Source organism: Natrix helvetica, assembly GCF_964273705.1.
Source record: "Natrix helvetica genome assembly, chromosome: 1".
Lineage (NCBI taxonomy): Eukaryota > Metazoa > Chordata > Lepidosauria > Squamata > Natricidae > Natrix > Natrix helvetica.
In genome coordinates, this window is record NC_138548.1 from 130097102 (window position 1) to 130122335 (window position 25234).

Genomic DNA, 25234 nt, shown 5'->3' on the forward strand with positions numbered 1-25234 from the left:
CCGACTACTGCAAAATCCTCCTCCTCCTCCTCCTCGAGGTGCAATCCCCTGATGACGTCACATAGGAGGAGCAATCGGATTTGCTCTCTCCTGCTCCGGAAGCGGTGGGGCACCCCGGAGACGCTCACGGTTGGGCGCTGCGTCGCCGGAGCTCCTTAGAGATGGGCAAGAAGGAGCGAGGTAAGCCATCGGCGCTTTCTCGGGAGGCTCCTCGGCTTCGTCTTCCTAGAGTTGGAAGCTGTTTTTGCTTCTGCCTGGGATGCCAGTTTTTGTCTTCGGGACGTTGTTTCTTCGACGGGGAAAGTTCTTCAAGACCTGGCGCCATTGGGTTTCCCTCCCTGCCTTCCTCATGCCCCAACGCCGGTTCTCTTATGCTTACAAAACGTAACGCCCAGCTGTTAGCTTTGTGGCGGTGATGCTTTTGACCACAATCAGCACGTCCTGGTTTGTGATAAACCGGTGCTTCACTACTCGCCTTATTCATTCTCTCTTTAAAGCAAGACGTTGCTTTTGCTTGCAAAAGTCGTCTCTCCCTCCCCCTTCCTTTTGCTATAACCAGGAATAAGCTATTCTGTAAGTGCACACTTTCCCATGGAAAATTTCCATATGCGGAATATATATAGCTCTCTGAATCATGGCAAGCCCTTTAATGAGATTTAGGATGCAGTATCACTTGGGGTGTTTTTTATTTCCTCTATTTAGAAAAAAATGTCGGGTTAGTAAACCTAATTTTGCCTTAATCTAAAGGAAAGCTGGTAATAATTTGCATAGCTCTCTGCTTTCTCCTTGAATATAGGAAATGGGAAGAAGCCTTGGAACAGCTAAAGCAATCTTTGCCAGGCTGTTTTCCTTAAACAATCGCTGTATACTTATAGCAACAACTACTTCTGAAACCAGTAAAATACTATGCTGACATTCATGGTTCCCTCAAAGTTTTGCATTAAGAAACGGCTCCATTTGTGTTGTCATGTGGCTGAAGGGAAAACGGTTGTGGAACTGTATGCATGCTTAATTACGGTTGGGTTTCCAGATAAGAAGAAATCTAAAAAACGCCACTATGAGGAGGAAGAGGAAGAAGAATATGACCTTACAGGCAAAGAGTCCCAAGAAGCAGTTCCATCAGCTGCAGGGAAGCAAGTGGAAGAGTCTGGGCCCAAAATTGATGAATATGGTGCAAAAGACTACAGGAACCAGATGCCACTTAAAGCTGACCATTCCTCCCGCCCATTGTGGGTGGTAAGTTCTTTTAGAGACACTGCTTTTCAAAACACTTTGGTTCAAAGAAAGGAAGCATATAGCTTATTGTTTCCTAGTCTGCTAGCTTCTACATGTGAACTATAAATAGTATCTCCATACCTGTTTGATTCATGTGATGAATGAGACTCTCTGTATTTCTCATTATACAAATTAATCTATTTTAAAGGAGATGGAAGGAATATTTGTTGTAAGTTAGGCCTTTCTATTGTGATAAGGTGCCTGGTTTTTGTGATTTGTATGGTGGGGAGAGAGAGGATTAATAACAAAAAGTCACCCATGCAGGCAGAAGCACTACTATTGCTCTGTGAATGAATTTTCTAGGATGTTACATCATACTTTTTATTCATTCTTTGGGTAATTTTATGAAAAAATATCACTCTCTTCTCCAGGTGGTTTGGAGATGCATCTTTTGAATGACTCGGTTCAAGTCCTTGTCACCTCGGCCAGCATAACCAATAATGAGAGATGCTGGAAACTGTAACTTGATAATATATAAAAGGCCATATGCCTTCTCACCTCTCCACTAAAGCAGAAATACAAATACATTCACAGCATTGAATTGATTAGGATGAAATTCTTTTTCTTGCCTCATACTAATAACTTTGGTATATGTAATTATTTTGGTTATCTTCACAGTTTTTGTCTCTTCTCTAGGCTCCTGATGGCCATGTTTTCTTAGAAGCCTTTTCACCTGTCTACAAGTATGCCCAGGATTTTCTTGTGGCTATTGCTGAGCCAGTTTGCCGACCTACTCACATCCATGAATATAAACTGACTGCTTATTCCCTCTATGCTGCTGTCAGTGTTGGTTTGCAAACAAGCGATATCACTGGATATCTACAAAAGCTGAGTAAGACTGGTGTGCCTAATGGGATCATTCAGTTTATTAAGGTACACTGTCATTCATTGCCTAATTCCATGTTCAGGATATAAAGGGCTGGATGCTGGGAGTGGGTGGGTGGGAAGGAATAAAACATCACAAGAGATGCTGCATCTTCGCTTGTGGTTGGCTTTGGCGCACAGCTTCATGGGAAGAATTGTTTTAGAAATCAAAAGAGAAATATGGCATATACTTTAGTATTTACATTTGATTATTTACTTCATCATAATTAAGGGAGACAAAAACAGGTGCAACTAGAGAAAGGTTGGTTTTAGATAGGTATAAATGGCTTGTTTTTTTCATGATAATAAGCCAATGTTCCCACTTGCTGTTATGGAAAATAGCCAGGATTTTACAAGGATATGGTGATGATATTATGAAAGCAAACTTTTAGCCATTTATGACCTCCCTAATATTTTCTTCATCCCTGATAATACCCTCTAGATAGTGTAAATCCTGTCCATTGACTAGTAAATTTTCTTTTACTTTGCCAGTAGATGCTAAAATATGGGCACAGGTGGCAAAACCTGCTTTATAGAGGAGTTATGATGAGTTTTGCTAAATCTTCCTTTCTCAACTTCTGGGTCTCCAAGAGTATTATAGCACCAATTGTCTCCATCTGGGTGATAGGCATTTTGGTATAATGGATTTAAAGAGTACTAAGTTGGGAGAAAGTACATGAAATCATATGGTCTAAATCAATATTCAGGGCATTTTTTTTAATGAATTGCAGCCAAACCTTTCGTTTTGATTTCCCTTTCTTGTAGAATAGTTTGCTGAAAGTTTTCTGTTGTTGCCTAATTCTATGTATAATACAACTAGATTTTATGTATCTATTTCTAATTAATAATATTATTTTGTAGCTATGTACGGTTAGTTATGGAAAGGTGAAGCTGGTCCTGAAGCATAACAGGTAAATAGTTACTTGCATGATTTCCCCCCTAATTTATGGAGTATGGCATTTTCAAATGTGTATCCTGATATTAGTTTTGGCTTTGATACTCCATTAACAATCTTGGTTTTTCATAAGGTGTTTACTGAATAAAATATAATTGGATCAGAAATATATGGAAATATAGCTTGTTATAAAGTAAGAGCAAGTTTTTGAGGGCCAATGTCTACACAAATAGGAGTAAAATAGAATCAGATATACTGTGGGTCCAAACAAACTAATATGTGATGTGGCAGAAAAAACAAAGGAAATAAAACAAAAATGCAACAAACACCCAAATTCAAATAACAGAATAACCAGAGGTAACCAATGTATGTTATTTCAAATTGTGACTTGTTAACCCAAGATTTATGGTTTCTTATGTATGAATGTGGCAAGTGTCCCTTTAAGGATTTTAGTCAGATACAAATTCTTTTCTCCAACTAAATAGTTTTTGCCCTCCCAAGGCTCCTAGAAAGCCATGAGTGCATGCGCAGGGGGAACGGCATGGGAGGGCATTAAATTATGCGGGTGGGCATGCGAGTGCCCGTCATAGCATACATGCACATGTTTTTGGCACCCAAGGTGAAAAAAATTCACCATCACGGCTATAGAGGAAGATGTTAAAATGGTAAAAAGTTATAACATTTGTAGAATGAATTATTTGTATTATTCACCCCTCCCCCTTTTTATTTTTAATATTTGCTAGGTATTTTGTAGAAAGCACCCACCCTGAGGTCATTCAGCAACTTCTTCAGGACCAAGTTATTAGGGAATGTCGCCTGAGAAATGCAGAGGGGGAAGAAACTGAACTCATAACAGAAACGTTCAAGAGCAAATCTGCAGTATGTTGAGATTATAGTCTATGCCTTCATGTATTTGCTTTACTCTGTAACTGTAGCTGAACAATTATGTCAAATCTTTATAAGAATCCCTTTTCAATATGGTGAATATGCCACGTATTTTTGTGTATGTTGTCACTATTAATCCTTAGGGAATGCTTTATTTATAGATTATTGTATCTGTACAGTCTGCTTTCATACATCCTTTAAATGTTTTTGCCTGTCTGGTCTCATTTTTTTTCTGCTTAATTGAGAAATCTATCTATTTTAGATTTCCAAGTCTGGTGAAAATAGCGGGCCATCAACTTCTCAAGGAGCAGATGGTCAGAATAAACCAGATGTTCCTGCTGATTTATTTGAATTTTATGAACAAATGGATAAAGATGAAGAAGAGGAAGAGGAAACTCAAACTGTGTCGTTTGAAGTGAAGCAGGTAAATTTATGAATTTACTTATATCTCACTGTCCTAATAAAAGCATATGGTATATGAACTACTTACAAAATAATAACATCTTATTTTTGATGTGATGAGATGTCAGATGATTTAAATCTTTTTTTCCCAAGTAGTTTTGTGTCTCTGTGCCTAGTCTTCCTTTACATTTGTAGCATTTCAGGCTATAACTAAATCCAGTCTTAGTAGTGCTGTATAACTGCAACATACTTCCATTAAAGGAATCAATCCCAAACACTCTAGTTTCTATGGTGATGTGAAAATTGAAGGCTGATCAATGGAATGGAATGAAAGCATGTTTGCATAATTTGTTTCTATGTAACAAAATGAAGTATATTTACTCCTGTGGTTTTTGTATGCTGACTCTAAGCAGCTTAGAAAAGACAGTATGGCTAGGCGAGATTCCATGGCAAAGAAGTTATTCCTGAAGGAGTGTGGATAGCATTGTGGCACAAATTGGCAGAGTCCTCCAGACAAGGAAAGACCATGAGAATCCCTTCTGTACTCCTCCAACTGCTCTTTGTCAGTCAACAGCAGGAGCTGAGGTTTTTTTGGTCAACTTGTGAGTTGAGCAGCTGGAAGTGAGGGATTTCAATTAGGCTCACAGCTGCATTGCAGTCTGTAAAAGGACATAAAGTCCACAAAAGCTTCATTTTGTTAAACACTATTGGATGTAGTCAATTTATAGTTAGATCTTCTGATTGGCAGGATAGGACAAAACCACTTGGTGAGTCAACATTCTTTCTGAATTAAATAAGGAGGAAAAAACTTACAAAGGAATTAAATCTCTAGCAAAAAGCTTAGAAATGATTGAATGTAAGACAGTTTAAATCTATAAAGGGAGCAGTAAATTTTGAAAGATTGTTGGCAAAATGGTTTTCAAATATTGGAACTTGGACAAATGGATTGGACTTTTTGGTGAATTTTGTTTAATATTAAAGAATGTAGATAGTTGGTGGATTTCACCCAAAAAAAAAAAAAGAATACTGGTAGCCCTCAACTAATGACCCCTTGCATAGTAAACATTAGAAGTTCTGACAGACCTTAAAAATATGACTTCTCATCCAATTTTAAACACCCCCACACCCCCTGTGGTCACGTGATCACATCTGGGGCACTTGACAACCAGTCTGCATTTACAACTGTTTGCAGCGTCTGATGATGAACATTGTATTTGATTTTTTGAAACAGAATTCTTTACAAATGGCAAACGTGATTGCCAAAATGTATAATTACTTATTGAAATTTGAACCAAAAACAAGTCAAAGAATGTAAGATAAAGTGGGTTAAAAAATTTTGATTATAATATGCAGCTGGAAATATGTGATTAAAAGAATTGAAATTTATATTGTTATATTGAGTTATAATCTTAAAGATAATTTTTATAAAATGATATACTATTGACATATAACATCAGAAAAATTAGAGTGCATAAAAGTACTTTAAATTTATATTGATAATGTGAACAAGAAATGTCATTTTATTATATTGGATGGATGTGCAAAAAGGCTTGAAACTTTTGGGTTCAAATGCATATATTGATTAAGAGGATTTTAAATATGAATATGCAATTAAAACCAAAGCTTTTCTTCTTGGGAATGATGAATAAACAGTTGGAAAAAAGTCATGAAATATTGTTTTTAAATAGGATAACTGCAGCAAGCTTATTGTACAAAAATGGACAGATTTGGCAATATCTATGATGGGAATTGTTGGTGAAGATAAGCAACGCTTTACAAAATATTTAAGCAAATATATTTATGTTTTGTATTCTAGCAAGAAACACTTTATTATTATGACTTCACATCTTACGAACATAGGAGTGGTTTAATGCAATGCTAGGTGATATCTGTTGAAGTCCTATAGGAATAGTGAATAACTAGAACTCCTGGTGGAGCAGATAACCATGAATTTTCTCTGATGTTTTGATGAAAGCACATAGAAGCAATAAGGAAGGAGACTAGTATCACAGAAAAAGCCAAGGATTTCTTCCTTTAATTTCCTATTAAAGTTACCTATAAATTGGGTATATAACAGCCACTTTGTATTTTGTGTGTGTGTAAATTTTATTGAAATTTTTAAAGATAAGAGTTAATACAAACTAAAAGTAGAGCAAAAAAGAAAAAGAAAAAAGGTACAAAAAACTACAAAAATATGAAAGAAGAAATATATAAAGTAGTTTCCAATCATCTTTACAGTAATTTTAAGCACAATTATAAATTGACCTTTGTTTCCCTCTATTTACATTGTGACCCTCTTATTTCTCTATTCCATCCTCTCTAAACATCAAAACCGTAAATCAGAAGTTCATTTTTATGCAAAAAGTCCATAAGGGATTTCCAAACAAGTCAATTTGATCATTCTATTTTGAGACTCATGGAACTATGGGAAATGTTTCTGGATTTGTGACTGATGATCCATTGCTCTAATCATGTGTGTGTGTTTTAGAAGAGAGTATGTGCAACTTGACACCTCAAACTTTATGAAAAAAATTCAGCATTTTCCTATAGCTTTAAATGAATAACAGAACAGAAGAACTGTAAAAGACCCTCTGAACTTTCTGTTTCCATTTCTAGGAAATGATTGAAGAGCTTCAGAAGCGTTGCATTCATCTGGAGTACCCTCTGCTTGCTGAATATGATTTCAGAAATGATTCTGTGAATCCAGATATTAACATAGATTTGAAACCCACAGCTGTTCTCCGACCATACCAGGAGAAGAGTTTGAGAAAAATGTTTGGGAATGGTCGTGCTAGATCTGGGGTTATCGTCTTGCCTTGTGGTGAGTGGACTCTGCTGAAATTGAATCTTCTTTAAAATTACCTTATTGAGATTAGATTCTGAGAGAAGACTGGTAAAAATAGCATTTATTTTACTGGATGTCCATATTTCTTTCTTTCTTCTGCAGACTACTCATTTCAATATCTCTGAGCATCTCGGAACAGAATTCTCATATCATTTCTGTACAGTTTATACATATTTTATAATTAGTTTTAGCGACAGAGTGGCATGAGTTGCTTTCAGACCATGTCGGTGTCTTTTTTTTAATAGGGACTAGGTTAGAGTTTTCAAAGCTCTTTTCAGAGGGACATATCAAGCTCAATATTATATTATATTTTTCTCTGGATAGTAATACATTCCATGCAAAGTTTTGATAAATTTTCATTTCATTCACTGCAGGTGCTGGCAAATCGCTTGTAGGCGTAACAGCTGCTTGCACCGTCCGTAAGCGGTGCCTAGTATTGGGTAATTCTGCTGTCTCAGTGGAGCAGTGGAAATCCCAGTTCAAGATGTGGTCTACTATTGACGATAGCCAAATCTGCCGATTTACCTCTGATGCCAAAGACAAGCCAATTGGCTGTTCTATAGCTATCAGCACATACTCCATGTTGGGACACACAACGAAGAGGTCATGGGAGGCAGAGAGAGTGATGGAATGGTTGAAGAGCCAAGAATGGGGTCTGATGATCCTTGATGAAGTGCATACCATACCTGGTAAAGACTCTCTTAATGACTATTGCTTTTGAAATACGTTGACAATACTGCTTTGCAAAAAGTAGTATATGTTTATAATGAATCTAACATGTAAAATGAAACAAATAAAAATAGCACGAATGCTGCGATTCGGTGCATTTTTAAGCATCAAATATATACCTTTTATTGTACAAATAAAAATGGCACGAATGCTGCAATTCGATGCATTTTTAAGCATCAAATATATACCTTTTAATTGCTGCAGTTTTTAAATTTTTGGGTGGAGAATTAAAAAAAATCCCAGTATGATTTAAACCTAGTGCATGGCTTTTGGATTTAGATATTAGCCAACTTAGTAATTAATTGCCCAAATGGATACTATTGTATTTAATTTAATTTAATTTCTGTAGATTTAATTTGTGAAATGAGTTGGATGAGGAATACTGTTGTTGCTACAAAACTTATCATGTAGATCAGGGGTATCAAACTTGATTTCATTGAGGGCAGCATCAGGGTTGTGTTTGACCTCGGGGTGACTGGGTGGGCATGGCCAGCTCAATGTCTGTTTTCAATCGCGATGGCCTCCTGCAGCCCTCTGCCAGTAAAACAGAGCTCGTGGGGACATGCTCCCTACCCCAGCTCCTTTTTCAATGGCAGAGGCACCTCGGATCGGTCCTTCACTATTTCCAGGGCGACCCCGTGGGCCAGATCTAAGCATCCCATGGGCCGGATCCAGCCAGTGGGCCTTCAGTTTGACACCCCTGACGTAGATATATGGGTGGAAATCAACTAAGCACATCTAATTTTAATGTAAGATGTGCAAATGGTTCATTTAATATCACTTAGCATGAAAAATTAACTTGGTACTATATTTTTAAAATACTCCTCAGACAGGATCTCACTTCTTTTTGCACAATTCTTTCAGCAAAAATGTTCAGGCGTGTGCTCACTATTGTTCAGGCCCATTGCAAGCTTGGATTAACAGCTACTCTTGTCCGAGAAGATGACAAAATTGTAGACCTGAATTTCCTGATTGGGCCTAAACTCTATGAAGCCAATTGGATGGAATTGCAAAACAGTGGTTATATTGCTAAAGTCCAGTGTGCTGAGGTAAGGAATGTTTTGTTCAGTGCGAGCTGTGCTACAGCGACTTCAGCAAATACATTCTCCAGCAGCAATATTTTTCCTCAGCTAACTTACAATTGGGGTATAACACTCTGGGCCGTTTGATACTGGAAGTAAAATTTCTGTATGTGACTTGTTTTAGAGATCCTGGCTTTATTTGCCTCCTTTTTAAAAATAATTTCAGTTGTCTTGTTTCCCAGTTACAGCTCATTACTCCATAACTCACGCTTTTCCCAAGTCTTCTCTCTGAGGGAAAAATCTTCAACAGGGAAGAGAAACAGCTTCTCTTTAGCCAATTGCTGCTAGGGATAGAATCAGAAGTTGATAATAGTTCTATAGGGGTTTTTAAATAATCAGAAATATTTAATAAGGCTGAAAATATCTGCCCTATCTTTCCTGCTAGCATAAATACTTTTTTTTCTTTTTATCATACAGTGTTATCTTGTAAACTTTTATCCCTGTCACATTTCTGTTGTAAACCTATTGATCTATTGTTACTAAAGTCTGTACTTTATTTTATGTAGGTTTGGTGTCCAATGTCTCCTGAATTCTACAGAGAATATGTAGCTATTAAAACAAAGAAGCGGATATTGCTCTATACCATGAACCCAAACAAATTTAGGGCTTGCCAGTTCCTGATTAAATTCCATGAACGAAGGAATGATAAGATCATAGTCTTTGCTGACAATGTGTTTGCTTTGAAGGAGTATGCTGTTAGATTAGGCAAGTAAGTATTCGTGAATTTTAGATATTTGTGTGTTTCTTAAATTTTAGAAGCAAAAAAAAGACCTCTTCCAGGTTTGTGACTTTGCATATTAAATCCTTAAAATCAACAGTACTACTTACTCCTTTTTATATATTCATTTGCATGAAAGTACAGGAGTTAATTATCAACCAGGGACAAAAAGATTTCTTAAGTTAGAAAGAATTCTTGACAAATAAGTTACCCGTACTTCTTGAGGTGGCTTCAGAAATGATAAATTTTTCTCTGGTAGAATTCCTCAATAAAATAATGGATGCAAGTTACACGAGGCTCTTGCACTTGATTATCAACAATCTATTTTCCTACATGTACAGTTATGAGTACATACAAGTACAAACACACAATTTTAATACTGGGCCTTTGAAGTATTGAGGACTGCATTCCAGAAAAGGGCAATAATTGGACAAATCTATATTGAATTGAATTTGATTAAAGTTATCTTAAAGCTGCATCATTCCTCAGGCTAATTTTCTCTTTTTATCCCAATAAGTAATGAGAATTCTGTAGCTACTTTTGGAAGGTTTCCAGAGGTTACAACTAAGGAATCCATGCACCTCATATGCTTTCCTGATCTTCAAAGTTGTAATGCATAATATCTTGCATCATATATGCAGTAAAAATCTTTTGCTGTTGGGAAATTTATGAAAAGGTCCTTAAAGCTGTTTTATAATAATGTAATCTAAATTCAATCTAAATTCAAAGGGCAGTTACATTGTAATTATTTGATAAGGGGGACGTTAACTTAAAACACTGCAGTGTGAATACGGTTTTAAGTCTCTTGCTTTTGTTGTTTTGTTAGGGGATAGCAGAGGATGAGATGGTTAGATAGTATCATCGACATAGTGAACAAAAATTTGGGCCCATTGCAGGAGATAGTGGTGGACAGGGCATGCTATTTGTCCATGGGATCACAAAAAGTTAAACACGACGTAGCACCTGAATTACAGACACTTATTTTCTGATTGAGAAGAACATTAAGTAGTATGTTTCCAGTTAGCCATCTGTTTTCTGTGGTACAAGAAAAAATATAGTTGATGCAATAATTTGCCATGTGAGGCATCCTTGGTGTTCTATGAGTTTGCTTGTTTTCTTGCAAGACTTACCCAAACTAGGTACCACCACTGCTGGTCACAATTTGCCATGTGTTTTTCAGCACTCTAAAGATCAATTCTACATATTCAGTTTAACTAGTTAGCATTTGACAAATCTATGCAGCAGAAGAGCAAGGTACCTATATCTGCAAGATATACTTGCCAGAATATCTTGCAGAAGCAGTATTTAAATACATTGTTCAAGTCTAGTATCAGAGGCAGAATACAAATGCAACATAGAAACACGAAGGAAAATTGCTGCAGTGTCATTGTTTTATGTAGTAATGTGTTTTTGTTTCTTTTAAATAGTAGCTGCTGTTGTAGCTTGATCATTTTGGTTGTTAGATTTATTTTCTCTGTTTCCTCTAGTACCAGAGGCAGCATATAAATTTCCAGTCAGTTTTCTCCTCCAAATTTTTCTGCAACAATATCTATGTGAAGTGGGTTGAGATGAAAGCGAATCACCAACCCAAACTCAGTGAGCTTTTATCAGTCAGATAAAATTTGAACCTAAGTCTCCTAAAATGGTTTTGTAATCTGGAATAATTTTCAAAAAATATTCTTCTTTGAGGATATTTTAAATTATTTCATTAATACTATACCATTTTACTTGGTCCATAGAATCTTCAGAGAGACCATCAGTTCTCAGTTTGTGATTTATTTTCAAGCTTTTATTCATGTATGTTAAGTCGTCTTTGTCTTTCTTTCTTTCTTTCTTTCTTTCTTTCTTTCTTTCTTTCTTTCTTTCTTTCTTTCATTTTTCTTTTCTGTTGGATATTAAGTATATATTTCAAATTTGATGCATGTTTTCAAACATGTTTAATTTGAATTGTGTTAGCTTATTTTATTTCAGTATGTCATATGAACTTAGCAGACACCTTAGATTGTCTCTTTGATTGAATACTTCCACCATGCTCTGGCAGCATCTATTTACTTTGCCACAAAAGATATGTTGATTGTTCATTTTCACTGTAGCTCTCAGTGAACTATTTTGAGACCAGAACATTTTAATTCAAAAGTGAAATTTAGATGTGATCAGATATAAGGGGAAAGGGAAAAGAAGAACACAGCTGTTAAGTACAAGTTCATTGGTTCAGCTGAAGAAAATACCTTTTTTATTTTAACAGCTGCTTCTTTCCTTTCATGTAGGATTAGTAGATATATTCCGCCCACTGATCTGTTGAGTCATGAGGCACACATCAAGCACATAACATTTTACAACTGTCAGGATTTATTTCTGTGGCGGAAGGGTTGTCTGACAGAATGAATTTGTCTCCAAATGAGTGGGAACACAATCCAGTGAACTAAAAATAAATGAGAGAAAAAATGCTACAAAAAAATGAAAGTTCTTCTATAAAAGTATAGCTTAATTACATAGTGAAAACATATTGCTGTGGTTTTTTCATTTTCTTAATCATAATTATAATAGATTGTATGAACTACCTGAATCCAGGAAGTAAAATATTATAACTATTTGATCCTTTACATGTATGCATATTGTCTCTTTTAGACCTTATATTTACGGGCCTACAGCACAGGGGGAGAGAATGCAAATACTGCAGAATTTCAAACACAATCCCAAAATCAATACCATCTTTATCTCCAAGGTAATTCATGTTGCTCTGCTTGATATTGGACTAAATTAGAGAGGTTCAGCATTTATTTTGAATAATCTGTAATTTTTTTAAAAAAAAATCATATTCATGTGTTTTTCATTGTTGGCCACAAGCTAATATGTTTTACTAAGATTTGGTTATCTATGTTAATATGAGAATATAGTTTGTTTCCTAAAGGGTGCTTATGCATTTACAGGTTGGTGATACATCTTTTGATCTTCCAGAAGCCAATGTTCTCATTCAGATTTCATCTCATGGGGGTTCTCGAAGGCAGGAGGCCCAGAGGCTGGGTCGAGTCTTAAGAGCTAAAAAAGGTAAATCGAGTCTTGTGTTGCCCAGATTCTGTAATTTTAATGAAACACTGAAGCATGAAAGTAATATGTTATTTAGCTGACTAAGCACATACAATTTGCTATTGTCCTGTTTTGTCACTCTCAGCTCAAGGTCGCAGGTTATGACAAAATTCAAAAGTAATTATAAAAAGTACTTCAATAGTGGGCTATCTTTTTCTCTTTCCTGCCTAATCATTCCTCCAAACATTTAATATTTTTCGTTATTTAAAGATACAGTTTAGTACATCTTAGGTTAAAGAGACTGGTTATTCTGAGTGAACTTTGATGGCAGCTTTGCCAAAATTCTAATACCACTGTAGTATTATTTTACAATGTGATTAGGGCTTGGAGAAATATTTTTTCATGCCACACTACCCTAAAGGAAACAGAGTGATTGAGGTATTCCATTAGCAGCTTGACCAACCAAAGTATAAAGTTAGCAATAATGACATCTGACGTGAGTATGAGATGTGTTTTTAAGACTAATGCATATAAGCACTTTCTGGCTGAGTGTTTGGTATTTTAGTGCAAAGTACTCCTTCCTCTAGACCCAAAACTAAGCCTCTGTCAGCAGTTAAATTACAACAAAGAGTAAAAATGTACTTGAACTTATAAAATGCATTTTTGTATTCCGCAAATTTCCAAATTAAGAACATTAAAATTATGCTAGCAAACTGTATTTGATAAATTACATCCTTTCTATTCTGTAAAAATGGGAGCCCCCAGTTTGACATGTGACATACCTGGTTTGCCATCTTGGGGACTTCCTTTTCCATCTAACTTTGTAATTTTAAAGCATTCTTTTAATATAAAAAAAATGAGATAATGTCTTCTATATCATCTTTATTTTCAAGGAGGCTCCAGGATTCAGATGAACACCATACAGTTTCTTTAAAAAAAAAGTTGGGAGGGAATGGGAGGTTGAAAAATGCTTTGTTTGAAAGTATGTCCACTTTACTAGAGAAAGGATAGGATTTTCTGCTCAGGGTGAAGATTTGCTCCCCTTCAGAGGGCAAAATTGCTGCAGTATATTATGCTATAGGTCATGTGCCAGATCAGCTGGATTTTGCATTAACGGGGGGAAAAAACACGATAAATTTCCTGGAAGAAATCTTGATTTTTTTAGCTGAGAAAAAATTGGGGTTTTCTTTTGCTAATGTATAAATTTAAATTTGGCAGAATATTGTTATCAGTGTACTTAATTATAGGTTACTAGAAAGCAATTATAGGATGCTAGGAAGTAACTTTTGTAGACAAGAGAAAACCAACAAAACTTGGTTTTTCTTGAAAGTTTTGACTTGCTTAGATGTGAGTTAATCTTACATTGCTAATTTTTGTTTTCTTCAGGAATGATTGCAGAAGAATACAATGCCTTTTTTTATTCTTTGGTCTCTCAGGACACTCAAGAAATGGCATATTCTACAAAACGTCAAAGATTTCTAGTAGATCAAGGTTACAGCTTTAAGGTAATTCTGTTATTTGTAATTTACAGAACTGAGAATACAGAACAGGCTTTAATTTTTCTTATGTTCAGATATTCAGTATTTAAATAAGTGGTTCCTAACATGGGGCCCATGCCCAATAGGGGGGCAATTTGAACCTTGTTTAAACCAATGGCCTTTTAAGCTTCCTCTGTGTGAGTAGAGTTCATATTTTGAGTAAAGTAAGAATTATATGTCACAGGGGGGAAGGCATCAGGATTTTAGAGATGCTTAGGAGAGACATGGCCCCAAAGAGGTTGGGAACCACTGGTTTAAACTGTTCAAACTCGAGACTGTGGGCAGAGTTTCAGAGTACTGCAGTCTAACCAATGTGCCACTAGATGTCCAATATTTTCATTATATTGTAGCAGCTGAAAACCAGTCCCATTTTAAATGTATTATTTTAAATGAAACAGCTGTTGCATTGTAATTATGTTTCTGCCCCAGGACAAATTTTATACAGTTATTTCTCAACTTACAACTGTTCATTTAGTGACTGTTCAAAGTTATAACAGCAGTGAAAAATGTGACTTATGACCATTTTCAGTTACAACCTTTGTAGCGACCCCATGATCATGTGATCAAAATTCAGATGCTTGGCAATTGGTTCATACCTATGATCGTCGCTGTATCCCAAGGTCATATTTTGTGACCTTCTCACAAGTAAAGCCACATTTATTTATTATTTATTTATTTATAAAATGTATTGGCCACCCATCTTATTGCAAAGTATCTCTGGGCGGCTTACAGTTACATATAATAGTATCTCTGTCCGGACAGAGAGTTTTCCGGACAGATTCTTCCAGCAGCCGGCCCACCATAGAGAGCACTCCTAGAGCGGCCGATGCTGGAAGACTCGGCCCCGAGTTTTGGAGTTTGAAAGTTATGCTCGGAGCGGGGCAGCGGCGGTCGGCGGCGGGCAGCAACGGCCAGCGGCCGGCGGCGGTGGCCTGGGAGAGCTGCGCAAGGGCTTGGTGAAGCTGCGGGCGAAACAGACGCTCGCGCAACCCCCTTCTCCAGCCGGGCAGAGCTCCATGCACTGACGTAGGGGGTATCCCGAATGTGCCAAGCCGCAGGAGCTGGGGGGGGTGGGCAGAGCACCACATGGCTTGGCACCTTAGGGATACCCCCTAGGTCAGTGAATGGCGCTTTTCCCGGCTGGAGAGGGGATTTGCCGGGCGGCTGCTCGTGAGCATGGTTACCTCATGGCTGCTTCGCCCCTGAGGCTGTGCCCGGCTCTTCGGGAGCCAGTTCACAAGGGAGCAGCCGCCCGGCAGCCCCAAAATTTCGGGGAAACACGGTAACATCATCAGTGCTAGAAGGGGTGGGGGAAGGAGGAGAAAGGAGAAGTTTCTCTTCTCAGAAATGTCTTCTCAGTGGAGCTGCGGCAGCCTGCCTGCCTCTTTCTGACATTTCTGAGAAAAGAAACTTCTCCGTTTGGGCTGCGCCCGTGCGATCGGAGCAACCACGTGGTTTGATGACGTCACCAGCCTCATCAGTCATAAACCTCACCGCACGTCACTGCTACCATCTGTTCCTCGAACAGAAGTTGCAAGTCCAGGAGAACCTCCAAGTTGTGGACTGGGTCTTTCTGGGGCAGTGCCACCCCATCCAGAGTCAAAGATGACAAAGTCCTGAATCCCAGAGCCCCATGTAGCCAAAGTCATTCAATCTTACCAGCATTCATTTGAAGCCAGATGTCCCCCATCCAGGCCTCCACAGCCTCCAGGAACCATGAGAGGGCAGCCATAGCAACACTTGGGTCACCAAGAGTGGAAATATAGAGTTGGGTGTCATCAGCATGCAGATTCACTTAACAACAGGATTAGTAACTTATCGACTGCATTGATTTACTTAACAACTGTGGCAAGAAGGGTTGTAAAATGGGGCAAAGCTCACTTAACAATGTCTCACTTAAGAACATAAATTTTGGCTCAACTGTGGTCGTAAGTCAAAAATTATCTGCATTTATATGCCAAAACTCTTTAGCTGTATTAATAAAGATGCTTGTACCAAAAGAACTAACAGATACACTTTATTAGTTTGTCATTTTATGTTATAGTTTTGTAATTTGGAGTTTGATCAAAATGAGGTAATACAGAAGGGCTGCATATTTAGATTCCACTTAAATTCTTAGTATAAACCAATACTGTGTTTTGGGGTACTCATGCCTCCTTTTTTAGGTGGCAAGATAATTAAATAAAAAACCTATGCCTAGACTCAAAAGAGCACTAAGTTTAGTGCATTTTAATGTCTTTACAACTGCTGTTTTTTTAGGGCAAATGAAGGGAAAAAAACAACTAATAGATGTTAAGATTATACTCTTGTGGAAAAGTATAAAGCACTCTTGTGGTTTCTATTAGGATGCAAGGGCTCTATTTATAACTTTGTATCTGGTGAGTTACCCAGACAGTTCAGATTTATTTTATGCATAGTTAGCTATTATCATACCAAAACCTGGAAGTCTATACCATCTTTTCAAATTAACGTATATTAAAAGAAAACGTTCTTTTGAACTATAGCTCACTTCATCAGATGCCAGATTTTTACTGTCTGTAAAACTACACACGTTCTGATAAAAATTGTACTACGGTGAAAAACAGAAACTGGTTTTTTTGTATTTGTAGAGTTCTGCTCAAAAATTTGGGCCTATATACACAGTCAGTGACATCATCAACCTACTGAACACTTTTTTTTCATCATTAGTGTTGCCATTATATAATTTTCTAAAATCATGATGCTCCTTATTAAGTGCTTATTGAAATGAATATTTACTGTGTGAAAACTTTAAATTATAAAGAACCTATAGGAAGAAAGTTTACAGATAAATTTATTTTATTTACGCATGTTTTCACAATATGATGGCAGTATGTGCAAGAAATAATAATATGCATTCCCATAAGGAAATAATAAATGGTTAACATAGAGGTAAATCTTCGTTTCACACTTAAATGTACTTGCAGAAAGGCCCTGAGGTTGTCCCTAAATCCATAAAATCTGGTGGTTATAGAAGATAATGTAATGAAAGTGTAGTGATTCATTTTTCCTTCATTTTAATGAATAAAATAATGTGACAATAAATCAAGGAAAAAATAACAAAATGACTAATGTGCTACAGCATTTGAAAATCTGATAGTATGAATCATGCCCTAGAAGCATATGCAGTATGAGCTAGTTTTCCACTAAAATCTTTCTCAACTTTTAAAATTTTCCAAATAAAACTCTGTATAGGCACTTTGCCCTTGAGACCAAACAATGGTAAAGAATCGAATAGAATAATACCGTCTCTTCCTGTTTCCAGGTAATTACTAAACTTGCAGGTATGGAAGAGGAAGAACTTATGTTTTCATCCAAAGAAGAGCAGCAGCAGCTCCTCCAAAAAGTTTTACAAGCTTCTGACCTGGATGCTGAGGAAGAGGTGGTTGCAGGAGAATATGGTTCAAAGTCATCTCAGGCAAGTAGTTATTATATCAAGATCCCAGAGACAGTTTTGTAAGTTGGGCACCATTTAAATGACACAATTAAGAACATTTTATATAACAGGAAAATGAAACATAATGTTCCAATAATCTCTTTACAATTTTACATTTATCACCCAGAGAATGCTTTGGCTTATAGCCTAGGACTTTTCCCTGTCTGCTACAATGGTGTTAATCCCCATAGTCCTTCAGGTTTTCTGATAGTGTACCCAACACCACTGTACAGGTGATCCTTGACTTATGACAGCCTTGGAATGGGTGCTTTACAGCCCATGAAGCACCTTTGGACATTGTAAAATGTCTCCCCACCTCCAGATGACATGACTGCTTTTCAGGTGCTTGGCCAGTGGCTCACACACTTACAGCTGGTTGCCCCACAATCATATGAATGCTACTTGCAGCCTTCCCTGCCTGTTTCCCCAGAAAGCCAGTGGTGGAAGCCATCCGGGAAGGTTACAAGCAGAGACGATAGAGGGGAGCTGAAAGAATTCCATGGGCTGCAGGAAAGAAGCTAAAATCTTCAGAATTTCAGTTCTATTTCTCCAGCTCACTGAAGGATTTCCCGTGCATGGAAAATCCTTTGGCAGGCTGCAGGAACATTTGAAAACGAGAGGGTTACCTGCCTCAACTCCATGCAGAGCTAAAATCCTTCCACAAGCAGTTTTTTCCCTTGATCTGCTTAACGACCTGGGAGATTGCAACCTGGAGTGCCAGGATTGTGGTTCTTGAACAAAGCAATCACATGGGCAGTTGCTTCACCACCTCACTCAGTGGCTGAGGGTTAGGGTTTCTTTTAAAATCCAACTTTTGCTTCTGTAGAGCGTCACAGGTAATACTATAGCTTGTAAGATTCTGATCTTTGTAGGTATAGGTATATCACAGAATCTGAATATCTTTTCCAAGTGCTAGTAGTCTATGACATATTTCTTGACTGGTTAGGTCTTTGTTATTGATTGAGTCTAAACGACAAAAGCTGTCTTCCATTTCATGTCAGTTGTTGTACCTGATAGCATTAGTTTGGTTTTCTTCATCTTAGTTCCATTTTTTCATTGCACTCCTTAATTATCACTACTACAGCTTGAGATTCTTACTTTTTCAGTTATCAGAATAGTGTTATCAGCATAGCACACCAATGAACATCATAGTTATTTATGTTTGTTTCTCCAAATATGTTTGTTTTATACTTTGCAGTTTATGGAAGGTTTTCCAGTTAATAGAGAATGTAAAAAGGTACACTTGGGGGACAGCATTGAGAAATGATACCCACCCATAGCAGCTTAAATTCAGCTTAATTTCATTTATGTAACCTGAATTGTTTCGTAATTACTCTAGACCATATAAAAGTTCCCCCTGAAGTCTTCCAAAATAACATGGAAAGCAGCATACTAAGAAAAAAAATGTAGAATTCCCTCCCCTTCTATCAGCCTCTGTTTATCACTAGCCCTCTCTTGCACTGAAGGAACTTTTCCATTTCATAATTTAAATTACTAATTTCGTTGTTTAGGAATGGATTTTTTTTCAAATCCTGTGATTTATTCTAGCTGCTTGTGCTCCAATCACATCTATGTGACTTTTTTGCGAAGGTACTTAGATGTGAGCGGCTGTTTAAATGTAAATAACTCAGTGTCACTTGAACTTTTGCATGAAAAAGGCTGTAGTTTTATTTATAAAGAAGGTACAATGTCCTTTAAAATGTCATTTAAAATTATTCGAAATGTCTTTTTATGTCTTTTAATCTTTTTATATGGATTTTAATTTTTGATTGAGAGCAGTCCAGAATTGGTTGAGTTGATTGAAAGATGGGTGGCTATGTAAATTCTTTAAATAAGTAAATAAAATTAAAATTTTATGTTCTTCTTTTCTAGATATCTCGACATTACGGCACAATGAGTTCCATGTCTGGAGCAGATGATACAGTTTACATGGAATATCAATCCTCACGAAGCAAGGCATCTTCAAATAAACATATTCACCCACTTTTTAAGCGCTTTAGGAAATAATATAAGGAAAATGCATTATAGCTATAAAAAGAAATGTTAAAATTTCATATTTCATAATTAAGGAAATGGAATAAGCAATTTGCTCACAACTGAAGATAATTATTTCAGTATTCTATATTCTGGGAATACTATTAACTTCATTTTTATTTAACAGTTTCAGACATTCTTAAGAATATTTGTGAATGTGTTTATATTTATATTTGTAGTAAGATGATCATAAGCGTGCAAATACCTGAAAGCACTGAATAAAAATACTCTATATTAAAAGATTCTCATCTCCCTATCCCTGATTTTATTCTCGTATCTTAAATACTTTATAATGGTTTAGCCGGGCTGTTGGGGCTGGGATGTGGGGAAAGTATAAAGCTGAGGAAATGTTGTTGGAAAGACTACAGATGAAAAGAGAGTAGAAATATTGAACCATATGCAGACTTCTGCTAAGGATACTTGACTATTCTTCAGCCTTCATAAAAATTTCAGATAGTTGTACTAGGATTAGGATTCATTCATTCTCACTATTTATGTTCTTATACTACAGTAATAAATAAAAATTATGCAGTGCACTACACACTATACATGCTGTACAAATTTTAGCATTCCAGCTTACTTTAAACTTTTAAATTTATCACTGCATAACTCCCATGATCTCATATTAAAAATGTGTACTTCCTTTTCTTAATTAGAAAATGTCAAAGGACAAGATGTCATTTTGACATGACTGCTGAGTTCATTTGACATATTCTCCCTAGGTGGTGTTTGATAAATATGTATACAACAGAAGTAATTAAATTGAAAGTTACCCAGCTGTCAGAAAAAGGCACAAAGACAAACATGAAGAATGACTGTCACTATGACTCAAGCTAACATCATCAAGTAAAACAAATTAAATTTTCCCTTCCCTTTTGCTTTAGTGGGAGGCAGCTTGGGATGTGATCAGTCTTAGTAAAGTAAAACCCTATAATAACAATTGCCAAGCTTTTTTTAAAAAAAAAACTTTTGGTAAGTGTTGAGTTCAAAGAGTGAGAAAACAATTACAAAAGCTGCTGTCCAACAATCATTACTCACACACAACTCCTGTTGATTTCAAAGAGTTCTGCCTTAATAGCGATTGAAAGGGTGAGACCTAAACTGAGAAACCATTATGAGGTTACAGAGAACAAAGATAGTATACCTTCTGGATTTATCTCTAATACAAGTCTATTAACAGTAAAAGGACTTCCAGCAAATGTATTATGAGCATGGCCATATTGTTGATGTTATGGTAATTATCTTCAGTATACCTAAATATGTTTCAACAAACAGGTTAGAAAACAGTAATCACAATCACTAAAATAATTACTGTAATCTGTTTTAGAGAAGGCTACCTTTGAAAACTTCAGAAGCTGCAGTAGGTACAGAATACTTTTCAGTCATAAATACAAGTGGACAGAGCTGTACTGTATATGCTTTAAGTGGAACTCAAAATTGCTGGTTTTTAATTCTTCCAAGCCCTATATGTTTTGCTAGTAAATAAATTCAGGATGAGCTCCAGATGGTATTGACCCCTTCCAGTACACATTATCATAGGTGGGGAGGCTTAGTATGTCCAACATTTATGAGACAGAGAAGGCACCTGAAACAGTATTTTACTTTACTAACCTAACCCTCCAGAAAGATCTTGAAAATGGATTTCTGCAGAACATTTAAAACCTAATGGTTTTAATTATTGGCTGGTACAATGGTTTTATAGTTTTACTGATTTGCTGGTTTTGCTGATTCTATGTGATTACAAAATAGAATGGTGGAAAGTGGCATAAACTAGTTTTAAAATATTATTCCCATTTTGAAGTCGACCAATTATTTGATTTTTTTTCTTTGGATATGGGATTGAAATACTTCGGTAACTGCAGTGGGTATATATACAAAACTAGGCACAAGAGTAAAACCCAATTCCAATGAAGCTAATAATTATATTGACATTTTTTTGAAGATACAGTAGCTGAATGATTTGTCTTTCCTATTAGCCCACATCTAGAATGTAATCTCAGGAAATGAATGTTATTCATTAACTTATGTCACACATTATTCCAATTTGTCCTGTGTGATTTAATAACTATTTGAAATATCAAACTTGACATACTCTAGAAATTTGAGCTCAATAGATTTCCTGAATTAGAATAAATTTAGAATGAACCTCACTTAGATTAATCCTAATAAAATAAATTAACAAAAAGTCTATAGAGTTAGTCTTCAACTTACAATCATTTGTTTAGTGATCAGTTACAACAGTATTAAAAAAATGACTTAATTGTATTTACAAGGTAGTTTCTTATGAAATCCTTAATGTTTGCAGAATTTTGGATTGGATATTACCATGTCCACAAATAGAATCCCTTTATTAGCAAATGGGATTGCAATCAAGCAATAGATCCCATTGGAGGATGGCAGCTTTTTTCCTTTGGGGTCAAATTGCCCATTTAAAGGAAATTAGAATTATATTTTTACACATCAGAATTCATTCTGCAAATGGAGTGATAATCTTAGTGAGTTTTCTGAGAAATGCATGCAAACAGATTGTGACAGGATAAAACTGTCCTTTCTCTCTTCATAGTTATTTTTTATTTAATCTTTTAAATATCCAACTATAATAAAGATTAAAACATGGCATGAACAAAATCAAAATTACATTAAAAATTAGTTGTTCCAGAGGACAAGGCATGTTCGCTTGAAGATACAGTATTGTCTGTATTTAATATGAAACATGAAATACAAAATTATTTAAGCCCTGATGAATATCATTGAAAGATGTCTTTTTGTGCCTTTTCTGTAATGCAGCTACACAGTTTTAAAATGTTCTATTTTAATATTAACTGACACATAAAAACCAAGTAAACTACAAAAAAATGACACGTAACTCAATTTCTTTTGCCAAACCAATGTAAAGTAGAAGCCCCAAAGTTGGCAATGTAAGATAATGTATTTAAGTAAGGCACTTATCCGACCTAAATGAAACAAAATACATCATCGGCTTTCTCTCTTGAAGTCTCAGACCACCCCGCCTTTTTCAGCCTCCGGGGAGGGAGTCTTTAATAATGGCCTGTGTAAACTGATGCTCAGGCAGTGAGAGTTTGGAGAAGCGCTGCTTGACTAGAAATCAAACAGAGAAGCTCAGTCTAAATGAAAATCAGTTTGTGAGGGTTAGCAAAAGTTTTGTCTAACTTAAAAGAAAATGTCGTTTCTCTCCAAAGCTTTGAAAATGGATTGCAAACAGGTGATTGAAGCTCAAAGGAACTGTATTTATAGTATTGTTTTTGGCAATAAGTTTCACCAGCTGCCCAAACTTTCAGGCAGCACTTCCTTGGAGATGCAAAATAATGCAGCTGCAGCAACAGAGGACAAAGAAGAGATGGTGGAAACTTCAGAGGAAGCCAAGGGACTTCTTAAACCAAGCCAACATCCAAGCCGCCGAAGAGTGAAAAGTCTGAAAGAAATGCCAGGACCCAAGACTTTTTCCAACCTCATGGAATTTTTCTGTAAGGATGGTTTTGCCCGCATTCATGAAATCCAGGTACAATTTAATGAAAAGCAATCGTTGTTAGATTGATTATATTTGCTTTTTATTGCACAAAACAATTCTTAAAAGTTTAACTTAGTTTTCTCTCTATGGCCATGGCATCTTAATGTTAAGAGTTTTGCTACTAAGTATTTCCTACTTTCCATCTACAAGCAATTCTGGATTTCATATTGTCTGCTTGTAATGAAAGATGTTTTGTTTTTCATTCTGAAGAAATATTTTAGGTTGATTTTATTAATTACAAACATATATTGCAGTGGAATGGCATAAGTTGTGGGGATGAGGAATAGGAGACTGTTAACCTCTATACTTAAGGTATCTGCCTTTAAATTGTAGTCAGATTAATATTAGCTTGTTTACATGTGCATATTCCCTTACTTACAGCTGGGCTGCAAAAAAAGGGGAGCGGGAAATGGATGCTTGGATTAATTTAAAGCTGCACCCATTTCAGTAGGAGTTAGTTCCAAATAGATATACACTTGGGTTTTTTTAGTTGCCTCAAGAGTATTTCTGCACCATCTTTTCCGCTTGAGATTGAACTGAATTGACCCAAATACTCTCCGTTGGTTTTCCAATCTGATTACAAGTCGCATTGCAGGGATCTGCAAAACAGCAACCTATTTCCACTGACTTTTCATCCATCCACACACTCCCCCTCTTTCTCTCGGGGCAAGAGACCATTTTGTCCTTTTAAACTTATTCTGGCCCCCGACTCACGATCTTCGGTATACCACGCTATTAAAATCTGCTGCTCGTTGTATACCTGCTACATTATTTCACTTGGACGATTTATATGGTGGTGGGGGGGGGGAGAGAGCAGCAGCATGAGCTGTCGGCTAAGCAGTAAACAGCCTCATTAGGCCGGCATTGTGAAGCCCTCCCATTTTTCAGCCGGCTTGCCTCACTCCACGGAGCCGCTTCGCGCCCGCCCGCAAGGTTCTAACGGTGCCAAGCCTCCAGCAACGGCACATTCTCCTCACGCGGCGCTTTCAAGGCGGGGGGGAGGGAGTGAGCTAGGACCACGAAGCCCCCTACTATCTTTTCCGTTCCTTCTTCCAATTCCCCTTCTTCATATTGTATTCAATTGCTGGCGTGGGAGACGGGTCGAATTTCGAGAGACTAGGTTAGGATTCCCCGGCCGTCCTCTTTCCTCATTGGCTCCTTCATTACTATTATTTTTTTCACATTTGGCTCCATAGTCCCGCCCTCATTCCATGACAACATGGTTGCCATGGAGCGAGGGTGTTTTCACTCATCTAGCATTTGCGTACATAGATTCCTTTCCCTCTTCCTCCCCACCCCTCCCCTAATTTTGGTGCTTTTGACATCCCCATTGCTGGCAATGATAGCCTCAGTGTTTCACAACTCTTGCTAAAGATCTCATATTTCTCAACAAGCATAATTATCCCACTTATGCTTTACAGAGGTCTATAAAATAGAAGTTAGCCACTGAAGAAAAACATGTATTTGATAAACAAGAATGGAATGTAATTAGGTAAAAGTGTATAAAACCATATCTAATTGCATCCTTACATGCCAATAATAATCACCCTTCCAGCAGGGGCCATTTTTTTGCATACAGGGCTTCTTTTGTGAAGGGAGACTCTGGCTACCACATAAGAGAAGCCCAGCTACATCATGGAGAAAGAAAAGTTGTAAGAAGGCCCAGGCTGGTACAGTAACGGCACATGGTGCTGCAAGTAGGGCTTGGCAGGGCGTATCTGGCAGCAGTGGGTAGCCACAACAATGGAAATGGTGGGAGAATTTTAAGAGGAAGCAGTCCCATACACTAATAAGGCTTGTGGCTGGGTGGGATCAAGGTAGATTGGGCTGGCACCTCAACTCTTCACTGGTAAAATTTGGTAAATGACAGCAATGGGGCTGCCAAGGATTGCAATAGCTATGTGATGTGGTCACATGACATTGGGGACAAAAAATCATCCTTGATTAATATTAACTG

At 36.9% G+C, this 25234-nt stretch overlaps 2 protein-coding genes across 3 annotated transcripts in view; both read left to right on the top strand.

Annotated features, from left to right (window-relative positions):
* Positions 1-31: 31 nt before the first annotated feature.
* ERCC3 (ERCC excision repair 3, TFIIH core complex helicase subunit) lies at positions 32-19991 on the top strand. Its single transcript, XM_081948394.1, has 15 exons — positions 32-180; positions 1031-1236; positions 1912-2148; positions 3001-3050; positions 3778-3913; positions 4182-4343; positions 6938-7142; positions 7541-7855; positions 8760-8944; positions 9484-9686; positions 12324-12420; positions 12626-12743; positions 14109-14227; positions 17544-17696; positions 19587-19991. Exons 1-15 carry the CDS (start codon positions 162-164, stop codon positions 19719-19721), a joined length of 2340 nt encoding a protein of 779 aa, XP_081804520.1. The 5' UTR covers positions 32-161; the 3' UTR covers positions 19722-19991.
* A 2651-nt stretch (positions 19992-22642) lies between these two features.
* Positions 22643-25234, top strand: part of CYP27C1 (cytochrome P450 family 27 subfamily C member 1) — a 30528-nt gene continuing 27936 nt past the window's right edge. For both annotated transcript variants that reach the window (XM_081936547.1, XM_081936548.1), the window contains exon 1: positions 22643-23268. In XM_081936547.1, the coding sequence (XP_081792673.1) occupies positions 22930-23268 (339 nt within the window). In that variant the 5' untranslated portion in view covers positions 22643-22929. The remainder of the gene's footprint in view (positions 23269-25234) is intronic.